Genomic DNA, 22,274 nt, shown 5'->3' on the forward strand with positions numbered 1-22,274 from the left:
GTTTTCCATGGACCCTGATTTATAATTGCTTCGTAAATGATTGAGCCATTGTCTAGAACACTATCACTGTCATCTCAGTAGTACTTACCATGCCATTGCCTGAGATACTCTTGCCAGCTTCTCCTTAGAGCTGGGATCCTAGGATACCTGGAAACCATCAATTGAATGTCCGCTGAAGGAAAGCCTGGATGTACCTTTTGCTGTTGTCTGGTGTCTTTTAGTCAAATCATCATGCTTTTTATTAACAATTCCTTTAAAAATGTATACTACTTGTGATTACTGTTGCAGAGTTAAAGGGGAACAGTACAGCTTGTGCATCAGGGTAGGGCAGTTACATCTATAGTATGTTATTTTAAATAAGTGAATGTATTGGTGCATGTCCTGAAACTCACAACTTTGTCATTCTTTTAAAAAGCACTCATTAGAAACCAGAAATTGTTCATAGAAACTAACGTGGAATATTGGGCATGTAATGATTTAATGTTGGGTTAAGATTAAGTATTGTTTCCCTTTAACTAGTATGCCTTCTCTGGTCTTTCTGATGCTTTTCAGTTTTGATTGAAAGAACTGACTTCTAACAAAAACCTAACAAAGTGTTACATTATTTACATTGTACACCAGGAAATCTACATTGAGTTAAATTGTTACTTTAGTTATGAAAACCTAATGCTGTACACATTGTTTTAATGTTGATTTTTTAAAATGTGTAATGACTACTAATTATAACCTGCATGTTCAAGTGTGTGTCTTACCCCTTTTCACACGTAACCCCTCCTCCCTTGGCTTACCTTCTGTGTGGCTGCCCACCAACACGGTCACTGAATTCCAAGCTAGTGGAGGTTCCACTCTTCTGAACCTTGATTTCTTTGGGCCCGTGGATGACAGTAGCTCTAGCAGCAGCACAATCCCAGGTCAGCAGAGCGTTTAACCATAGTTGTGGTTATCTACTAAAAGCATGACGACATTTGACTTTCCTATAAACAAGGAAATAGGTAGACTCTGTTCTCTCCAGTACCTTTCCTTCATCTAGCTACATCTGATTGTAAGAAACAACAACTTACACAAAATATATTTTTAGGAAAACTTTCTCAAAGGGTTATATTCAGAGCTGAAAGCAGTTTCTACAATAAATAACCCTGATGGCTTTAGACAGCTAAGAATGTTTTGATTTTCACCCCCTCTAAATAGAAAATGTATTTATATGCTTATTTTGAAAGCATATTCTATAAAGCCATTTGAAAGTAACACTAGTGAGATAAGAATGTTTTAGTACACAAAGATGGCTTCATATTATATATAGTGTCTATAATAATGTTACTTTTACAAATTCTAATATTTTAATTAGTTTTTATTAGTGCTGCTAAATACATAATTGATCCAGAAGATTGGAATCTAGCATGTAGTTATATAGTCCCATATTTTAAAAATTGCTATTTTTATGTAGCTCTTAAATAGAAAGCATACTGTTAGTTTCCATGGAGAATAAAAAGTGTTAACAAAAGTTAACAGTAGAAAGTAATTGCTATGAACCTAACGGGTAAAAATGAAGCTTACTAGACCTGTTAGTGCTGTGCCCTAGTTCACTGACCAAAGGACTAATGTACTTTGTCATTTTCTAACCGAATAAAAGATGAAAATTATAATGGCATTTTAATGTTTACATTTTATTGAATATGATTTTAATGAATCCCTGTCATCCCAAAGTTGTGATCTGGTGGTAATCATTGAACATCAGACAGCTACTGGGGTAAATGCTAACCCCTGGAATGCATATTGAGGGTTCCCTTCTGTGTCCACTAGTGGCCAGTTTTGTAGCTAGCTTGGGTTCCTGAGAATTAGGGGGGTGTTTTGTTTGAGGTGAGTCGATTAGGTAGCCCAGCCACCCACTTGAGTGGTTTATCAGCCATGGATATGAAGGAAGAACAGTCAGCTAAGGGCAGTCCTGCCACAGAGAAGGCCCACAGATCCCGGGTGGAATGAATAGACTTCTCACATCTAAGCTCCTAGTTTTCATTTTCATTGTTTTCAAAATTGAGAGTATATGAAAAAAAAAGTCTGTATCCAGTTTTGCTACTTACTTAAATTTGATACTTTACTACTTAAAGTTCTGCTAATAATAATCTGACTTATGGAACATCCTGGAGGAGCTAAAATTGTCATGATACTTACTAGAGGTAAAGGGGGAAGCCAAGAGTTCCCCAAGTTCTCTCTCTGCTAACTTTGGTCAGTCTGCATTATAATGAAAAAGAAATTGCTTTTTTTTTTGGCTGCTAAAAGCTTGGATTAGATTTCAAATGTGCTTATATTTTATATTTGTTTAAAAAGCATTGTTGGAGCACAGATAACCTGGTTGCTTAAGGAATTGCCAAGATGGCCTGATAATTGGGCTGGGGATACAGCTGCAAGACAGTCAGTCTGAAAAATTTAAGGCTGCAGTGGATGTGAGCACAGCATGGTCCAATGCAGTCTGTGCCCTGGGAACCTTCAACTCTGGGCTTTTACCAGTATGCCCTAGCTGCTGTGTAAATTTGGTTACAGTAAATTTGCTTGGCTTTCTATTGTTAATGGGTTTCATTAAAACATCCCCCAGCTTCAGGTACCAACTCCTCCTTTAGTGTTCCAACTTACCACTTGTTGTCCTTTTTAAACTTGTTTATGGGAAAGTCATTTTTTCTTAGCTTGCTGTTAACTAGTGTGTGTGTGATTTTTAGAAGATTGGCATATAATTTGGCTGGCTACTTTAATTGTGTAGTTAAGCTGTGCCTCATTAAGGTTCTGCTTTAAAAAAAAAACTTCCATTAAAAACTCTTTGTAGTTTATAGTAAATAATTGCCTTGTTTCTGAAAACGTTAACTGTAATTGTTACAAATCTCAGTCATTTTTTGGTTTGGGGACAGTTTATGGAGGGGAGGATGTTGTTTGGGGTAGAAAGGTGATTTTCTTCTGTCATTGTCAGTGCTTTTTTTTAATCTACCATTTACTGCTTGGCAGCTGGGTGTCCAGTACTGGATAAACTGCTGTTAACTCAGGATGCAGTTGTTCTGCATGACACACACACAGGTCTCACCTTCAGTACTGTGGGTACTTAGAAGCTCACGTTCAACAGTGGAAGAGATAAACAGTTTTGGTTCATTTGCTCTTTATGTAGACGTCTACAATTTCATACATTTTAACTTTGGCCTGTATGCTTATAGTAGAAAAGCAGACATTTTTAAAGTATGTCCTGAAAGTGTACATTAGTGAGCATTAAGCCCGTGGGAGTCAGCATGCACCTTCCTCCCGTGGGACTCAGTCACCGTGGAAGCTGTTGCTCGTTTGACTCTCACATCTGAGGTCCATCTGTGCTCATCGAAGAATTGGTTCAGAAAGGAGAGAACTTGCTCTTGAGTTTATTATACTTTTTGCCTAATCTCATAGGCGTTTCTTAGAAAATAAAATTGAACCAAGTACAGCCATGCACATTTGTAGTCGCAGCTGAGGCAGGAGGATCTCCTGAACCTCAGGAGGTCAAGACCAGCCAGAGTGATATTGTAATGCCCTCTCTCAAAGAAGAAAGACAAATAAAAATATTGCAGAAGCTAGCATTTTTTGTAAACTGATGCTTAACTATAGCCCCAGCTTAGCTCCCTTCCTGTCCCTCTAGCTGACTATTTATAGCTGCTGGCTCCCAGATTTAAAGTCAGACTGCACATACATAACAGATCCTGGAAATGAGCGTTTTCATTTCTCCAAGAGTAGTACTCTTAGCCACGTTCTGGATGTGTTTGCCCACTCTACCTCTTACCTGAAGAACATGCAGTCAATTTTTAGTGATAATTTGATGCTTTAAATAATTGTGCATCTCTTTAGTCATGGCTAAGATAACCAAATTACCAAATCATTCTCTATACTAGAAACTTTATATTAATCTCCAAGTTTCTGGCATGAAAGAAAAAAAAAAACAGAGTCTTAAAAGAAAAAAAATTATTTTTGATGAGATCAGAGCAAGGTTCAAAATTAGGTTCATTAGCCAGTTTAAAAATTGAGGATGTTGAGCTGGAGAGAGCAGTTAAGAGCACCGGCCACTCCTCCAAAGGACCTGGAATCAATTCCCAGCACCCACACAGCAGCTCACAACAGTCTCTAACTCCAGTTTTAGGGGATCCAAATGCCTTTACACAGACATACATGCAGGCAAAACACCAGTGCACATAAAGATAAATATTTTTTTTAAAGTGAGAATGTTGGAGGTCAGGTGTGGTGACTCGCACCTGTAATCCTAACACTCAGGAAGGAGAGGCTGAAGAATTGTCATGAGTCACAGCCAGCATAAGCTACAGAGTAAGACCTTGTCTTAAAATAAGATAAAATAAAAAATTTTGAGAATATTAGAGCATGCTCATTCTATTTATAAATACTATATGTCAGAAATGAAAACAAAACTGAGGGATGGGAATTCTTGAAGCACTTGAAAGGCATCAGTTGCATACAACATTTATTTCAAAATGGGGTTTTAATGTATTCCCTTTATAGATACTTCAAATCCTACCGTTTAATAAAGAAAAACATGAGGCTAGATAACTGGCCCAGTGGTTAAGAGCACTGGCTGCTCTTGCAAAAGACCTGGGTTCTATTCCCAGCACCTACATGGTAGCTCACAATCGTCTGTGACTCCAGTTTCAGGGACTCCTATCCCCCCTCTGGCCTCCTCAGGCATTAGGCATGCATATGATGTGCATACATAAATACACACACACACACGAAATAAGAATAAATAAACAGAGAGTGCTCAGCTGGTGATGGGCTTGCTGCCCAAGTTGGTAACCCTGAGCTCAATCCCCAGAAACCCTGTAAGGGTGGAAGATGAGAACTAGCTGCACAAAGTTATCTGGCATCCACCCACTTGTAGCATGCGTGCTCTCATGCAAGCTCTACCCACTTGTAGCATGCACACCCTCATGCAGCACACTTAGTAATGACTTCTCACGTTCAGAAGAGCAGCACTCGCTCTGACAATGACAATGAGTGATGCTTATGCAGACTCACGTGTGGATAGAGTGTTGCTGTTACATCTTGTAGCTCACTATGACCCATACAGCCTGCCCTCACTCACTGTCATTTTGTGCTGTAAGGTGTGGATCCAGAGTTGTATGAGTTAACAACTGCTAAGCTGGAGACCTCCACCTCAAGCCTCAGAGTGACTGATGCATTTGCGAAGCTCATGTCTACAGTGGAAAAGACAAGCACGTCGACCAGGTAAATGAACCTAAACTTTGCCCTAACCTTGTATTCTGGTTTAAATTGCCACAAGCAAAACATGCAAGAGGTAGTACCTCTGTGTTACACTGACTTTGGATCTTAAAGCCAGTAGATGGCAAAGCCTAGAAAACACCAAATGGATGTGTTATGCTGAACTTTATTGGAAAAGACTGACAGGTGAAGTTTTCTTCTCCCCACCCCCATAGAAGATGATTCTGATTAAGCCTTGATGCTGCTGCCGCCACCAGGGGCATCCCTATCCTTTCATAATTAGGGAGAAAAGCATTTTCCAGAACCGGTTTCATTCTCCTGGTGTCACATAATCTGCTGTGTTCACTTTGAAGCTAAGACAGAGTAAAGTTTTAATTTTCAAAACTTCTGCTACTGCTTGCCTGACTTGAGCTATCGTGAATGTCTTTACCAGACTCAGGGGCCCTTTCCAGGGACAGTGTCTCCTGCCGTCAGAGCCAGAGACAAGCGGTGTCACATGGACCTTATGCTTAGGGTTTAACACAGTTAAGTAACTGTGCTTTGACACGTTAAGCAGAGATAAACCAGTTCTTGGTGTAGAGGGCAGGTTCTGATTGCTCAGCTGTCTTCTCCGCTTCCCAGATCATCATCATCCATCTGCATCTTAAAGAGAGACGTTTGTATGTCAGTTGCCCACTTTGGGAATTTTAGAATTTCCTATTGAATAGGAAATGACAGACACCATTTAGATTTATCTTTTAAAGTTAATTCTTTCATAAGAAACATCTTTTTCTGTTTTTTTTTTTTTTTAACTTAAACTTGAATTATTGCAATCTCTTTGGGTTGTTCTTGGGTTGTTTTTAAGACAGGGACTTGGTGCTCAGGCCTGGCTGTCATGAAACTTGTTGTGTAGGCCAGGCTGGCCTTGAACTTGGAGAGAACCACCTGCCAGAGTCCCAAATGATGGGATTAAAAGTGTGTGCTGCCGTGCCACCTTGACTTAGAGGACTGAGTGTCTTTTACTTTATTCCCTGGGCATCCAGCAGACACTAACGATTTTTAAAGGCTGCTGACTGTAGATGCCTTTAACCATTCCAGGAAATAGATTTGGAGCATGTAGGTCCTTTTGTCCACAGGTTCACTCCATTGCTGTCATTGCCCTGCGTTGCCCCCCACCCCTTGCTGACACCCCAGTTGTAGAAGTGGTGCTGTTACTTTCTGCTGTCTCTGAGCCAGTCCTGCTGCTTCCGCACCTTTCCCTGCAGTTCTAACCAGTCCTGACAGTTCATCTGTTGTGCCAGTAGGAGGAGCTCTACTCCACTTGTCAGCCCCGCACCTTCATGTCCATGCTTCAAGACAGACTGTATCGCCCAACCTGTTACACTAAACTTTCTTCATCTTCTTCTGAAATAAATGAATACATTAAAATTGCAGCACATGTCTAGGAGGGAAGCTGTAGCTGCCAGAGAGTCTCTGTGATAATATGTGACCTCTGCTATTGGAGTACTAGAGAACAAACCCAAAGCCTTGCAGACTCTAGGTCTACCACTGAGCTGTTTCCTCAGACCCACTTGAACATTTAAAATGAAGTAAGTTGAGAGAAAGCTACCAACTTTGGGGTTCATTTGGAAGAAGGTTTTGTTTGAAAATAGAAAAATATCCACATCTTAATATTAGAATTTAAAGTTATAAAGTACCAGAGGGAGTTTGAGGTGGTGGTGTTTTTGTTTTTGTTTTGCAGGAGCAGAAGTTTTTTGTTTTTTTTGTTTTTTTTTTTTTTAATTTCTTCTTGCCCCCACCTCCGCCAATCAAACGGAAAGCCTCACACATGCTAGGCAGTTGTTCCCAGCAGAGCTCCAGCCCAGCCGTGTGTGATTGTCCTAGTTGTATTGGGAACACAGGCGGCACACAATGTGATTTCAAAAGGCTTTCTTGGTGTGTTGATCTGTAGAATTTATTTCTTTTTCTTTTTAAGTAAAGGTTAGCAAATGTGTGTTGGCTCTTGACAGTCCATCACAGGCCGACTGGGAAAGCTCTATGAAGAGCCACTGGACAAGAAAGTTAGGGCGGTAGTTGCAGTGGATATGCTGAGGAAATCTGTCCTTTCAGCACTCACAAAGCTGAGGCAAGAGGAACACAAACTTGAGACCAGCCTAGGCCACAAAGCAGAGCTCTGTCTCTAAGAGTGAAGAAGCCATAGTTGGGTTAGGGGAACACATTTGACGAGGAACACTCCTTTCTCTTTCCACCTCTAAAATCGTGTTTAGTGTTTGTCAGGGGTGATGGGTTCCATGCGTGAGCCTTGATGCACAGGGGAAGGTCAGAAGACAACCTCTGGGAGTCTGTTCTCTCCTCCCATGTGGGTCCCTCATACTCCTGTCTAAGGCCTTTGAGCATGTGAAGAAACTTGATGTGGTCTTCTCTTCCCATATGTTGTATTTTCTTGTTTATCTGTGGTAGGTATTTTGACATGCTGTTTCTGACTGGCCAGTTTGTCCCTCTTTAGACAACCTTGTACCAACTGTGGAGTAGCCACCAACTGATGTCAAACTTTGTACAAACCAAATTGGCATAGGACACTACGGCCTAGAATTCCAGAACTTATGCTATCCTCCTGTCTCAACCTTCCCAGTAGCCACCAGGACTACAGGCATGTGCTATTGTGCCTGGCTGTGCTGGGGTATTGTTCCCAGGGCCCTGTGCATGCCAGGCTAGCACTGTACCACTGACTGCATCACTAGCACTCACTCTGCTTTTACAGAAACCCAAGTTCTTTCTCGGTGTGAAATAGTTAAGTCTTCTTGCTCAACTGACCTAACATAGAGAAAGGTTATTTTCTAATTTAAATTAGTGTGTGGCCAGCTAGCTACAGAGAGGCCACTAAGTGACAATTGTACAAGCCAAAGAACTAGTGGCTAACAAATACTTTGGGACTTTGACGTTTGACTTTGAAGTGCTGCAGTTATCTACTAGTTCCTCAAGCATCCACTGATGTATTACCATTAAGGGCAATCTAAAATATAAATTTTAATTTTTTTAAAATACAGGATTGTTATTGTATTCTTCTAAGAAACATTAGAACTGTGTTGAATATTGATTCTTCTGCTGGTATGATTACCATAAAAGAAAGAATTGGGCTTTCTGTAGTCAAAGTATCTTTGGTCTGAAATTAACTATGTGACTATAATGATACTTTCAGCATATTTAACCACCTGTATGGACTTGGGTGGTGTTGATGGCTTTGTGTACTGTTCAGCCATACTTGATCCTCATTGGGCATTTTCTCCAGCCTGCCCACTAGCTCACCAGGAGTTTTGTGCATCTTGTAATATGCTTCAGACTACTTGTTAGAGTGAGGGAGATATGGTTAAATAGACATTATCGACAAGGCCAGAGGCCTTTAAGGTTTGCACATTCCCCTCCACCCCCCACCGCCACCCCCAGGTTCCTGCCTGTACCCAGTTCTCATGCTGCCACCTGTATCCCAGTTTGGCTGAAGGCTTTCTCTCCTGGAATTCCCCAGTAGGTTAAGAAAGCCTGAGGTTAAATGACTTACCATGGTTTACCACACCTTTCTAGTTAGGTAATGTTGGTAGTTTTTGCAGTAAGAGGGGAAATCCAGGTGGGCCGACTGTTATCAAGGCTTTAGCGCTATCCTTGTGCTTGGTAACATGCTTGAAAATTGTTGCTGGGTAGATGGTTCCAGCCTTAAGTACATGTGCATGTGGATAATCGTCTGCATGCTTGATCTCAGGAACAACAACAAAAGCCACGAGCAGAGGAGAAGCTGGTCAGATGCCCAAGACCACAGACCTTGACAATGAATTCTTTTCCATTTGATCTGCAGCACAGTGCCCTTAACACACTTGTCTTTTCTCATTGGCTGATAGGAAACCAAAAAGAGAGGAACACCTAAGTGAAGAAGCCGTGAAGGTGATTGCCAGCCTTCCCGATCTGACCTTCATGCATGCCAAGGTGTTGATGTTCCCAGCCACACTGACACCTTCCACAAGCTCCCAAGAACAAGCAGACGCATAGCTGTTTGAATCGGACAATTTTAAAATCCTCTGTCCTTTCCTCCATCCCTTCCCTACCATCAAAAGCATATCTGCTGTAATTTAAAAATAAAAACATTCAAGTTCAGCTGATTTGTTGGTAAGCCACACTAGAAAGGTATACATAGTAATGTATATTTATTTACATACTGAAGTCCTAAATTTATATTAGAAAAAAATGTAAATAATTGGGGATGAACATTTTTGAAGATTTATTCTTTTGTGTTGCTGGGGTGTATACATTTATGTCTTTGTGAAATACACTGGTGGTGTCCTTCTTAAAAACTTTTGAAATAAAAAAAGAAAATTAAAACCTCAAATCTCCACTGTCTGAAATCCCCTTCAGTCTTTTCCCTTTGCACTGACAGCTTAATTTCCCTGTCCCATGGTCTGCTACTTTTACTATCACAAAAAAGCTTCAGAATTCTTGTTTGATTTTCAGTTTTGTGTGTGATGGGTTTGATTTAGACCTGGCTTTTGTTCAATTTCCTGGGTTTTGTTTTCAGTCTTTTCACCAGGCATATTGCTGTGTGACCTTCTCAGAGGTCACTCCACCAATGCTCACTGGTTGTGGGGTGTGGATCACTGTCAGAATGTGATTGGGGGCTTGAAAGAGAATGCCTGTTTTAATTGGTGTGATTTGGAGAAGGACCAAATTATATGAATGTCTTAAATGAAATTTGTCGAGATCTTCCTGTTCTGTCATACCACTATTTTTTGAGGATTTTGCACAGTGTAAAATGACATAATCATAGATTGCTATGGTTTAGGCTGTATATACAGTAAAAAACAAAAAAACTATGGGTTTTAAATGTTTGGGGAAATTCCTATGGAAAAAAAGAGAGATGTAGAAGAGCCTCTAACCAGGTTAACGTGCATGCCCAGGGTTTCTGAGATTTCAGTGTGTAAATTTCCTTTTAGCTTATACAATAATAAAATAATTTAAAAGAAATGTAGCCTTTTGTCTTTGTGCTTTAGTATCTCAGGAAAAACACACATTTGAATGTGAGGTTTTATTCAGAATTAATAAATTTTGTTTCAAATGAAGTAATTTGGTAGGACTTCTGCCTGGTTACAATCAGGAAGAAGTATAATCTGGTAGGCTGGAGAGATGGTTGTGGGTCAAGAGCACTTGTTCCTACACAGGGCCCAGGTTCTACTCTCATGGTGGCTCACAACCATCTGTAACTAACTGCAGTGTTACACAGACATACATGCAAGCAAAGCGTTCACAACATAAAATGAAATAAATTCATCTAAGAAGCTCCAGGCCAGCTGGCCTGGTTTACACAGTGACAGAGAAACAAGGGAGAAAGGTAACAACCTGAATGTCGTCTGTGGTGACACATATGCACATCCCCAAAACACACACACCAAACAGGATCAGTGCTTTTGGCAGCTGTTACATGTACAACATGAAACCATAAAAGAAATCCCCTTGGGCTGGAGAGATGGCTCAGCAGTTGAGAATACTGGCTGTTCTTCCAGAGGTTCCCCAGTTCAATCCCCAGCAACCACATGGTAGCTCACAACCATCTGGGATCCAGTGCCGCCATCTGGTGTGCATGAAGACAGCATACTCATATACATAAAATAAGTAAAAAATTTTAAATTCCCATGATTCATTAGAACATATCTTCAGAATGTTGAAAACATTAAGAATTTATAGGAGTATCCCCTCCAAGAAAATGTTTGCACAAAATTCCTAAAAAGTAATTTGGGAGGTAGGTGGAGAGATGGCACGGTGGTTAACACGTGTTGCACTTGAAGAGAACCTGAGTTTTGTTTCCAGCAACTGCATGGTGGTTCACAAACGTCTGAAGCTCCAGGTCCAGGGGATCCAGCACCCTGTTAAAAGTTGCATGGTATTTGCTAGAGAACAAGCTGTCCACCAGTGCCACCCTACAGTGTCCACTAGAATGTACCAGTGGAGGGCAGCTTCTTGGTTGCCAGGTAAGTATGGCCTAGAGTGACAGATGCTTCAAGATATTTGAGGCATATAAGAAGAAACTGGGCTGCTGTACAACACTGACACCTCCAGCCACCCCACCCCCACCCCCTCACCCCCCACCCCCTGCCAGCCACCATGTCCATAAGGTCATCTGTGCCTACTTACAACTCGTCACAGTTGCACCTGCTGACTGGACATCTCTCACAGAATGGAGCATGGGAAGTTATGGGGCCCTCAACTGAGTACCCAGCCAATTGTATGCAACTTGGTCCTAACTGCACATGGCCTTTGGGTCTCGAGGAGGGCCTACAGTGTGTAGTCTGAGGAAGACGAGGCGAACTGGGCTTCATTTATACAGCTATGGGGAAGACATCATACGGGTGAAGATGTTACAGTGAGGCTGTTTGGGGATCATTTATGCTCCTGTGAGTAGCCCCTCCCCCATGCCCTATAAATATGTCTAATAAATGTATTAAGTGTTTGGGAGGCAGGGGAGAGAACTGTGGTGGAATCAAACTGCTTTGTCGTTGGGACCTTATAAGGAGGGCGGTGTATGTTACATGGTTTCCCCACCCAAGATGAAAATTCTCATAACAGGAGTGTGATGGCCATTTTAATTGTCAACTTGGCTATATGTAGATTCTTGGGCCTTCCATTCATAAACAACCATTGCTGAATTAGCTTGATTGAAATCTGTTAAGTCATTCTAGTAAATCCCCTTTCATATAGAGATTCATTCTCTTAAGTTCTTCTATTCTAGAACCCTGACTAATACAAGGGGCTATAGAATAAAAAATTATGGGGCTATAGCTCAGCAGTCAAGCATATGTTTCACATACATAATGTCCTGAATTTGACCTCAAACGTATGCTTGTAGACCCCATACACAAAGGAAAAGAAAACTGAGGTAGAAGCAACTTCAGAGTCTTATGTTTTTAGGGCTAAAAGATGAGCTGCTCCGTGCTCTCCTAAACCTCTCCCAGGAACCCCCAGAGGCATCAGAGCTGTGACACGTGTAGCCAGGGGTTGTCTTATAGTAACAACCTAGGCTACTATTGGGGCTGAATGATTACAGAAAATTCTGTTCAATAAAAGGGCTCTGTTGCTGCAAAATATTAAGGGCCAAGAATGAGTCAATTCTCATGGCTGAAGAAATGGAAGCACAAATAAGGAAACTGACATGCACAAGAGCACATCTGTATCCAGAGGCAGGACCGAAGCCCAGCTTTGTTGCTAGCACTGTGTCGCCATGACCTTCCTGTTGTTTCAAGCTGTCCCCTACTGTTGGGTAAACCTAATCCTTTTCCCCACATAACTGAAGGTCACTGTCATAGTCCTCTTCCCAAGATGTCTTCCTCTGTACCCAACATTCTTACCTGAATGTCCTCCCGTTGGCTGGGTGCCTCTTAACTGTTCCCCAGGCTGGACCAGGTGTCACCCCACCACTGACATGGGCTTCATGCTTATTCTATTTCAGACATCTAACCTAGCCTACAATTCTATCCCCAGTGATGACCAGTCTGCCTCTTTAGCTCACATAGAAGAGTAACCCCCAACTGCCATCATGTCAGACTTGGTCATCTACTTCTACTGATGAGTTTTTAAAACCTAAAAGCAAGTTATACATTTATTCTTTTCAACTTTGGATGTCCATGTCCCCAAAGTGTGTGTATCCATAGTATGCACTCTCTCCCTCCTTCCTCTGCCTTGTTGTCATCCATTGACTAATAGACAGACTTCATGTCCAGATCACCAGATAGAACATTGGCCATAGGAACCACTACAAATGCCTGCTCAGAGCACCAGGCAGGCTCCTGGTGCTGTGGCCTCTCAACAGAGTGACACCACGCTCCTTCATCCTGGCCACAGAGCACAACAGGCAAAGCCCTGCTGAATTCAGTTACAGGATCAGTGGCATTACATGAATCAGCATAATAATTCACGTGCACCAGGAGGTGATAAGCCCAGGATGAAAGGGTCAGCACAGGTGTGGTCACAGCTGTAATCCCATAACTCAGGAGGCTGGGCAGGAGGATCAGAAGTTAAAAGGTGGTATATATACTATATATAGTGGACTATAAAGAGCTTCAAAAGGTTAAAATGGCATCCATTCAGGCTGGACGGAGGGGCGGATAATCCACATCAACTTTGGCACATGGTAAACACTCAGCCAATAATATTTATCATCATTTATCTGGGTCAGTATTCTGTCAATAAGAATGAGATGACGATGTCCCCTTAGAGTGTGTTCAATGTCCTCCTCCCCACTAGGGAGCTAAAGCCACCTTATAATGTGTGGTAGATTTCAGTTACCTTGAAACTGACATGAAAGTGACATATGAACCATGCCCTTAGCTCCTCACATCCCTCGATGGAGCCCCACGGTCCTCTCCCATCACTATCTCTGAGGGTCAGTGACATGGATCACCAAAGACCAAAAAGGCCAAGTCGTGAGGATAAGGAGACCTCCTGCCTTCATTCTGCATCCACCCCAGAATGGGGTTGCTGGTTACTCTCGTCTTTAACTCCCTCCCTAGGTCCCTTGAGGAAAAGGTTTCCAAAAGATCAGACATGGTGCGCATGCCTGCAATTGCAGCATTCAAAAGGCGGAGGGAAGAAGATTCCAAGTTTGAGACCAACGTGGACTACACAGTAAGATTCTGTCCAGCCCTCCCCCCACCCCCAACGTGTTCTGGGCGGAACCCTTTCCTGGCCCCTCCTTGAGCTGCTGGTCTCCTCTGCCAGTGACCAGCCTCACAGGAGGTCCAGGACTCCAGCTTTAGGCCCCCTGCACCATGTATGAATCCTCACAGGCCCCATTCACACTGCCTTGCTAGAGCCCTCTCTATGAGTGTTCTCCGTGTTCACTTTTGTCCAGTTCCCTGCCTCACCTTCAGCCTGTGGGGCTAGACTCCTGTTGATTCCACTTCTTACACAGCCGCCTCCCTGCAGGCCAATTTACCTTATCTGACTACCATTCAGCCTCCTAATCTAATCCTCCCACTATGCTGTTAGAATGTTCTTTTCCTATAGCAAGTCCTTCCAGAAGCCCCTGAACAAAAGCCTTAACTTCACCAGGTTGCCCACACCTGGGCTCTGCCTCTTCTCTAAACGATGACCTCTTTGTAAGCTACCAGATCTCCCAGCAGCTGGCTGAACCCAGTCTCTTACCCAGGAAAAATGTCTCCCTAGTTCATCTGCCACCATCAGCTCCTCTGGAAACCTCTCTGCCACCCAGACTGGACAGAGCCAGCCCTCCAGCATCCCAGGATTCTTTACGAACCCTCTGACCTCATAATACTTAAAATAAAACTAGTCACATTAGCTAAAGACTGTCGTGGTTTGAAGCTGAAATAGACCATACCACACCCTGACTCATATTTGAGCAGTGCAGTGCTAACTTGGCAGGTCTGGAAACTCTGGGAAGTGTGAGTAAGTAGGGCAGTAGGTCACTGAGAATGGGCCTTCACACATTATATGCTGGTCTCTCCCTCTCTGCTTCCTGATCCACAGTGATTTCAATGGCCTTTAGCATAGGCACCCACAGCAACAAGTACACCTTCCCTACATACTAGGCTTAACTTCTCTGGAACCTTGAACCAAAACAGTATTTCTTCCCTTAGGTTGCTTCTCTCCAGTACTGTCACAGGGACCCAAGCCAACTAATGCAAGAGTACTAACCCTGGTCTTGGGATAACACCAAGAGGCTCTTAGTATATTTGCTGGTGAAGACACAAGACTAGGAGTATTCTATGATTTCCCCCAAGGCCACCAAGCCAGAAAGGAGAGTCCTGCTCTCCCAGATCCAGATGACCACAGAGCCTGGCAATCACATTGTCAGAGGAGTCGTTGACACAGATGGGTGCCCAAAGGCTGACAGCACAGACTGCTGAAACCCGTTGGCTCCCAGCACCCTAACATTACTTTTCCACTCCTGCCATTCCGAGTGGGACTTCCTTCTGCATTTGTGCTGGCAATAGACAAGCAGGGCAGGGGTTGCTCCTGACTTTGCTGTTCTGAAACTGGGGCTTCCTATCCTGACCCTAGAATCCTAGTCTCAGCAAGATCTTGCTAGAGTGGCTCCCCTGCCACCAGGAGGGGGCTACCTCATCCAGAGCCCCTTATCTGCTGTCTGTTTTTACTCTGGCTCACAGATGAACCCAAGCCTTTCCCCACCCTCCAGCTCCTCGCCCATCTATGCCCCTCTTCCTCTATGTATGACATCACCTTTCTGAGTCCCCAGTCATTGGTAAGATCAAGGAAGACAGGGATGTCTCTAGTGTCTTCATTCAGTGTTTGTGGTGTAGATTTTGAAAAGAAAATGCCCCCGACTTCACTCGCACTACATGGGTCCTGTGTCACAGACACCTGTTGAAAGGATACATTCAGGGTAGAAAATCTGAACACCACCAGGGACGGCTGGTATTTATCTAATATTAGCCTCAACCAATGAGAAAACAGAAAAGGGGTTGGCAGCCCAGCACTGTGGAAGCCGAGGCAGAAAAGGCAGCCTGCAAGGCTGCAGATGCTGACAGAGGACTGTAGTGAACCTACCTGCCCTCTACTGAAAGAAAGTATCTGCCTCCACGGTACACATCTCCACAGGGCTGACTTCTCCCCAGGCACTTCCCTAAATGGCAATTCTAGCCAATCTGCCAGTTTGGGATTATGAAAGAAAGATTATGAGCTATTGTTTTATAATAATCCAACATGTGGCAGGGAGGGAACTCAGAACAGGCCTGGCTGCAGCCCATCCCTACATTAGAGGCAATTCACAGACCCTGCTGCCTCGTGGCTTCCCTAGGTCCTGGCCCGCAAGCATGCTCCTGCTCCAGGACAGAAAGGATTCTGAGCCTTCAGTGATGTGGGTATAGCCTGGATGCTGCTTCAAGAAGAGAGGGGAGGAGTCACATTGCCACATCAGAAGCCTGTCATGTCCTATTGAGACCACAGACCTGTCTATAAAATAGAGCACAAAGAAAATCACCCAAATAGCCTTCTTAGGAGCACTGGTGAAGTACTTTACAAATTGGTTGTTCACAATTCCAGAGATGAGAATCCCAAGAGAATGTTCCAGTGGACTCCATGTCCATGTCTGGCAATATCCCTCCCTTGTGGATATTGTCTCCTCACAAGCCGGAAGGCAGAAAGGGCCCCAGGCCTCTTACATTAGGATGCAAATCCCATCTTGAGGACTCTGCCTGTACAATGTCATCCACCTCCTGAAGCCTCAGCTGCTAACGGGAGAATGGTTTAGGTTTCTTTATGAATCTGGAAGGACAGGACAGGAGCATTGGGACCACAGACCTCATGTCACACATGTAACATGACATTTGGAAATGCTGAGAGCTCAAGGAAGCGTAGGTGTCACTGTAGAGGACCCTGCTCCCACTGACTTGTCTGGAAGCAAACAGGGGTCACCAGCAGGCCAGTTGCTTGTGACCAGGCTGGCCTGAAGGGACACGGCATGGGCAGGGTCAGCATTTCTGGAATCCAGAGGGACTCCTAAGAACACTCCTAGCACTTCCATACTTAATGAGCCTTGACAACCTCCCTGCATCCGTAACTGTCTGAAGGTGTACCAGTGCCTGGTGTACTTCAAGGTGGGTGAGGTATCTGTGTGGGAGACTGCACTCAGCCACAGACCATCCTTGGAAATGAATCCCAACAAGACCTCCATACGTGTAGTATGAGTTCACGTGTTATCAGACACCTACTATGTGCCACACAGTAGTGCACGTTCATTCCGTATCCAAAGAGGGCATACTTCAGGGTTTGCCATCTGCTGCCTGGCCAACCCGATTCCCCTCCTGAAAGCCACGTCTCAACCCTTCACTTATTTATGAGCTGAGCTTTTCCAGAATAAGTTATGAACATCATCAACCACACACCTACAGACCTAACTTAGCTTCAATCTTCGCCGATTGCACACAGTCCTTACACCTAAGAGAGGCCACAGCTCCTGCATTCCACCTGAAGCCCGATCTCCCGAGCTTGAATAGAAAGGCGTCTTTTAGCAGACCTGTTAAGTCTGTGGGACCATGCTTCCCATTCAGCTGTGTTCATTTGAATCTGACCTGGTGTTTGTTCCTACTCACGACACTGAGCTCTTTAAGACATGAGCCAGCTGCTCTGTGGGCTAGCCCACATCCAAGATTTACCAGATTGTCCCCTTCTGGTGTCATATAGCTTGTCTCTTGCCTCCCTATCTCTCCTCTGACAGTGTTCAGCTACCTTGTCATCTAGAGACCTCTGCAGCAGGAACTGGCTCTGAGGGCCATCACTCCTGATGGGCTGACTAGAGAAGTAGAGCTGGCAGCCTTCTGGACAGCCTTCCAGCCCTGCCTGGGCCTCCCCATCCCTCAACACAGCTCTGACCCTCACCTCTTTGGGCAGCCTGTCCCCCTGCCCACCGTCTAAGATGGTGCCTCTGCTCTCTGGACCCAGCTCGCCGTCTCTTTCCTCTCGCTCACACTACAGTCCACGTGTCTCTATCATTTCCTTCTCTGTTCTCCTGATATAGACATGGGCAGGACAGGACCCCCTGCTGCCCTGCTCACTGCTGCACCCCAGTGCCTAGAGCATGCCCCACACAGGGGGGACCTGAAGCACTGGGATAAAGGAATGGAGGAAGCCTGAAGCCCTTACTCCAGTGGCAAGCACATAACTGACCCCCTGAGCAAGCATACTGTTTGAAGTCAGCATGGACCATCTTCCCAGGAACATTGGACAAAATTCTGAAACGATAAACTTAACAGACATGGGGTTGGCTTAGGTTGAGAGTCACTCTATAGCTCAGGTTGGCCTTGAACTTGTCATCATCCTCCTGTTTCAGTCTCCCATGTGCTGGGATTACACACATGACTTAAAACTATACCTCATGTTAAGTTGGTGATACCCACAGGTTAACAATAAAGCTTACCTGTGGATCCTGTCCCCTGGTCTGCCTTGTCTGGCCTCAGTGGGAGAGGATGTGCCTAATCCTACAGTGATTTGATGTGCCAGGGTGGGTTGGTACCCAGGAGTCCTCCCTCTTTTCAGAGGAAAAGGGGATGGAGGAGGGAAGAGGTTGTATGAGGGGAAGACTGAGAGGAGAGGGGGAGGCTGTAATCTGGGTGTAAAGTGAATGAATAAATAAATAAATAAATAAATAAATAACAATAAAGCTCTCAGTATGCTGTCTGATGCCTCAAGCACCCCGCCCTCTTTTCCTCATCCTTATTCAGGTGAGCCCAGGCCTCTCAGCCGCAGACACCATGTAGTCCAGCTCAGAAATGAGGGGCCTGTGGGTTGTGGCTCTAAGCATGAAAGATGTCTTTTGTCTGGATTTTTAAAGTTGAATTTGTGCCCCCTTCCTTTTTCTTTTTAGCCTCAAATGCTGAACAGGTGCTGCACTCAGCATCTTGCTGGGGACCACGCCTGGGGGTAACACTGAGGCAGACGACTGTGGAGGACAGACCGCATAAGTACTGTCATACACTGGCAAAGGAAGGAGAGAGGCTAGCTTCTCTTTTGATGTGTGACATGCAAAAGCAAGATTGGGGCTTCTTGTCATGGCTGGATTGGGGGGGGGGGGTTGGGGAGGCGACCTCTTGAAACTACTGGCAATGTGTTGTGAGAATTTCCCAGGCCCTTCTAGAGACAGAGCCCGCGGCTTCCATCCACTTCCTGAGAGAGTTTGTGACGAATTTCCCTTCTCCCCAAAAGAAGATTTAAAAAGAAAAAAGGAAAAGAAAAAAAAAAAAAAAGAAACAAAAATAGGACCAACAAAATCTGTGTCAAACTCCTGCTCTGGGCCACTTCACAAGCTCAGATTATTGTGGGAGACAAGGCGTGGGAGGAGGCAGGGCGCGTGGGAGGAGGCAGGGCAGGGTCTGCTTTATTTTAAGCTTGAGAACCTGAGTTGGACTCCTCAGTACCTACATAAAAAGCGGGCGTGTTGGCACACATCCATAACCTGTGTCGGGTGTGGAGACGGTCGGTGCCTGGAGCTTACTGTCCAGCCAGCCTAGGTCTCCTGCCTAGTATCATGTTGGCTGGACACAAGCTAGAGTCATCTGGGAAGAAGAAACTTCAACTGAGAAACTGATCCCAACACAAGCATATGGTATATTTTCTTGATTCATGATTGATGTGGGATCACCTAGACCATCGTGGGTGGTGCTACCCCCTAGGTAGGAATTTTGGGTGATATAAGACAACAGGCTGAGCAAGCATGAGGAACAAGCCAGTAAGCAGCACCCTTCCGTGGCCTCCGCATCAGCTCCTGCCTCCAGGTTCCAGCTTTGAATTCATGTCTAACTTCCCTGGATGATGTATTACAAACAGTAAGAGGAAATAAACCCTTTCCTCCCCAGGTTGCTTTGGTCACGGTGTTTCATCACAGCAATAGAAACCCTAAGATACTAAGTAGCCTAGAGACCGAGTTCCAGGTTCAGCAAGAGACCTTGTCTCTAAGGTAGAGAAACAATTGGGGAAGAGATATTTGACATCCACTTTGGTTCTTGATATGCACACACCTAGATGAACACATGTGCATGTGGCACGCACACAGACAGACAGACACATACACACACTAAATAAATAAATAAGTGTAATTAATAGGAGAGAGAGAGAGATGGAGGAAGGGAGGGAGAGAGGCAATAGAGATGAGAATGTGCCTTAGGCAGCTTGCTCAGAAGCCCATAGCAGACCTACTCAAACCAAGACCCATGCTGTCCACAAGCTGTGGTCTCCCTTGAGCCTGCGCATTGCATTACTAAATTACCCAGTGCTACAGGTGAGCCCACCCACGCTGGGCAGCTTGTTATACTTTTCTTTGAGGGCTGTGTGCCAGAGAAGAAGAGCCCAAGGAACTCAGAAAGCACAAGGTCTCTCAGGGAAGGGTGACCAGAGAAGGTCAAACAGGGAGCAGTGGAAATTTGCAAGGCCCTGAAGTAGGTACCCAAGGGGCAGCTTCTGTGTGGACAGGGATCCCTCTTGTACAAGAGATGGGTTATGTTCCGTTCCCAGGGACAGAGACTGAGACCTAGACCTCAAGGCTAGCACCACTCTTATTCCCCGCTGTGCACCAAATGTTTTCCCTGAGGAAAGCATTCTATGGGCAGAGCATCAGGGGACCACCCCAAGCTCCTCGCTGGGTCTTGTCCTGATTTCATGGGGTAGGCACCTGTTTCAAGTCCTGCAGCAATGGCCTTTCCCATGGGCAAAGAAGATCCCCAATGAGACAGGAAGTGAGTCCTGAGGAGACCAAACTTACTAATAGCTGCAGACTGCTGCACTCACTTGAGCAGCCCTCAGGAAGTTGTCACTAAAATTTCTAAAGGTGTCCCCCAGGACCACAAATACTTCTCTGCACAATTCTAAGAGGTACCTCTTCAAAGTCTACAGCAAAGATGGCCTCCTGCCCTCTCACACGAGAGCTCCAACATGGAACCATCACCATGCCATGCTGCACAAAGCCTTCGAGTAGTTCCGAACAGCTCAAATTCCAATTGACCAGCAATTCAGAGTGGCTGCCCAGGTGCCCTCAGTCCCAGCTGTGGCCTGTCTGTCTTGGTGTACTAATTGTAGACACTCTATCATGCTTGAGACGGAATGGCATTTGTATCATAGAACCATTACCAACAAGCAGAGACTTAGCAGGGCTTCCTGAGATGTTCTGCATGCTCTGCTCATCTGTCCCCCACTTTCTTCCTGGTGTTCATCAGATGGTCGACCTACCTCTGCTTCCTAAAATCTTATTGGTAGAGACCCTTTAGGGTGGGTGAAACGTGTGAGTCAACCCATAGGCATTGCGGATTGGTCCAGAAGTGGGGTTTGGCCCAGGCTCCTTCAATCCCAGGAGCCTGATTTCAAGGTTGATTAGTGAAGGGGTGAGCCTGAAGCTTGGTTAAAGAGTCTCTTGTCTAGATTTAAGACAAACAAAAATGACGATGACGACGATGACAACAACAACAACAGAACCTTTATGTCAGCTTTTGAGCTGCTGGGCAACCATCCCATTGTACTCAGGGCCCAATTTCATGTACCTTTCCCATGGTACTGGGAGTTTAACCATTACCTAGATTCTATAGTAAATGAATATATACGTGGAACTATATAAGCTTCTTGGTGGGGCACTTGCAGCCAGATTTTCTGGAGTACTGTGTGGAACCATCTGGATATTTTGGGGGGCTTCCTTTTACACAGAGTGGGTAGGGTGTGCTGGGGACATGCTGGCCTATGGGTTAAATGGGTTAGAAGCTGTCATCTAGCTCACAAATTAAAACACAGCTATCCTGAGCACATGGGGGGGGGGGAGAGGGAGGGGGACACGGAATTCAAGTTGAAAATAGCATCATTGGCCCAATCGGAGAAACACATCTATATGCTCTGAAAACTAAACGTTCCCAGACTTTATACTCAGGACCCTGAAGCCCAGTGGCAGTCACCAGCCTGAGGTCCAGCAGTGAAAAGTGACATGGTGCCACACCCAAGTAAAGCTTCAGCTTCTGTCTCGACTCCGGCCCAGCTGGATTTTCCAGCCAAGCCTGTACATTCCTCCCCGTTCCTTCCTTCATCCTCTGGCAAACATTGCTGCCAACCCACACACACTGCACTTAGGGATTCCTAAGTGTCTGTGGTATCAGCCCTCGGGGCTCAGCCAGCTGCACTTGGGGGTGGCTGGGAAGGTGTTCATGGTGCTCTGTCCCTGGCCCTACAGTTGCCCTTTCTCCTTGCAGTGCACAGCTTCAGCCTGGCTTTGAACCTGGCTCTCCTCCCTGGCCCAGACTAGTGCCACCCTCTGTCACTTACACGGGGATATTTAAGGTGGACAGTCTAAAAACAGACTTGTGCAGTGGAAGCTTCAAGGAAGGCTTGTTGGATGGGAGGGGTCTCAGAACCCCCTCCCATTGACCCCTGCTGTTCAGTGGGGATACCTCACTAGAGACACAAAGGGGTAGCCGAAGGCCACGCACCTGTGGGGACTTCACTGGAACAGAACCCACCTTGGAAGCTGGGCTGAGAGCTTGGCAGGAGATGGAACCATTCGGAATCTTTATCTCCTGCGGGCAGGA

At 44.9% G+C, this 22,274-nt stretch overlaps 1 protein-coding gene across 7 annotated transcripts in view; it reads left to right on the top strand.

Annotated features, from left to right (window-relative positions):
* The window catches only part of Aftph (aftiphilin), a 53,522-nt gene extending 43,307 nt beyond the window's left edge, over nucleotides 1-10,215 (top strand). For 3 of the 7 annotated variants that reach the window (XM_034508386.2, XM_076938070.1, XM_076938071.1), the window contains exons 8-10: nucleotides 741-911; nucleotides 5,112-5,235; nucleotides 9,099-10,215. In XM_034508386.2, coding sequence (XP_034364277.1) covers nucleotides 741-911; nucleotides 5,112-5,235; nucleotides 9,099-9,246 — 443 coding nt within the window. In that variant the 3' untranslated portion in view covers nucleotides 9,247-10,215. The remainder of the gene's footprint in view (nucleotides 1-740; nucleotides 912-5,111; nucleotides 5,236-9,098) is intronic. The other 4 variants (XR_013111737.1, XM_034508389.2, XM_076938072.1 and 1 more) reach the window with 2 other exon arrangements.
* Nucleotides 10,216-22,274: the final 12,059 nt, after the last annotated feature.

Source organism: Arvicanthis niloticus, chromosome 7 (assembly GCF_011762505.2).
Source record: "Arvicanthis niloticus isolate mArvNil1 chromosome 7, mArvNil1.pat.X, whole genome shotgun sequence".
Classification (NCBI taxonomy): Eukaryota; Metazoa; Chordata; class Mammalia; order Rodentia; family Muridae; genus Arvicanthis; species Arvicanthis niloticus.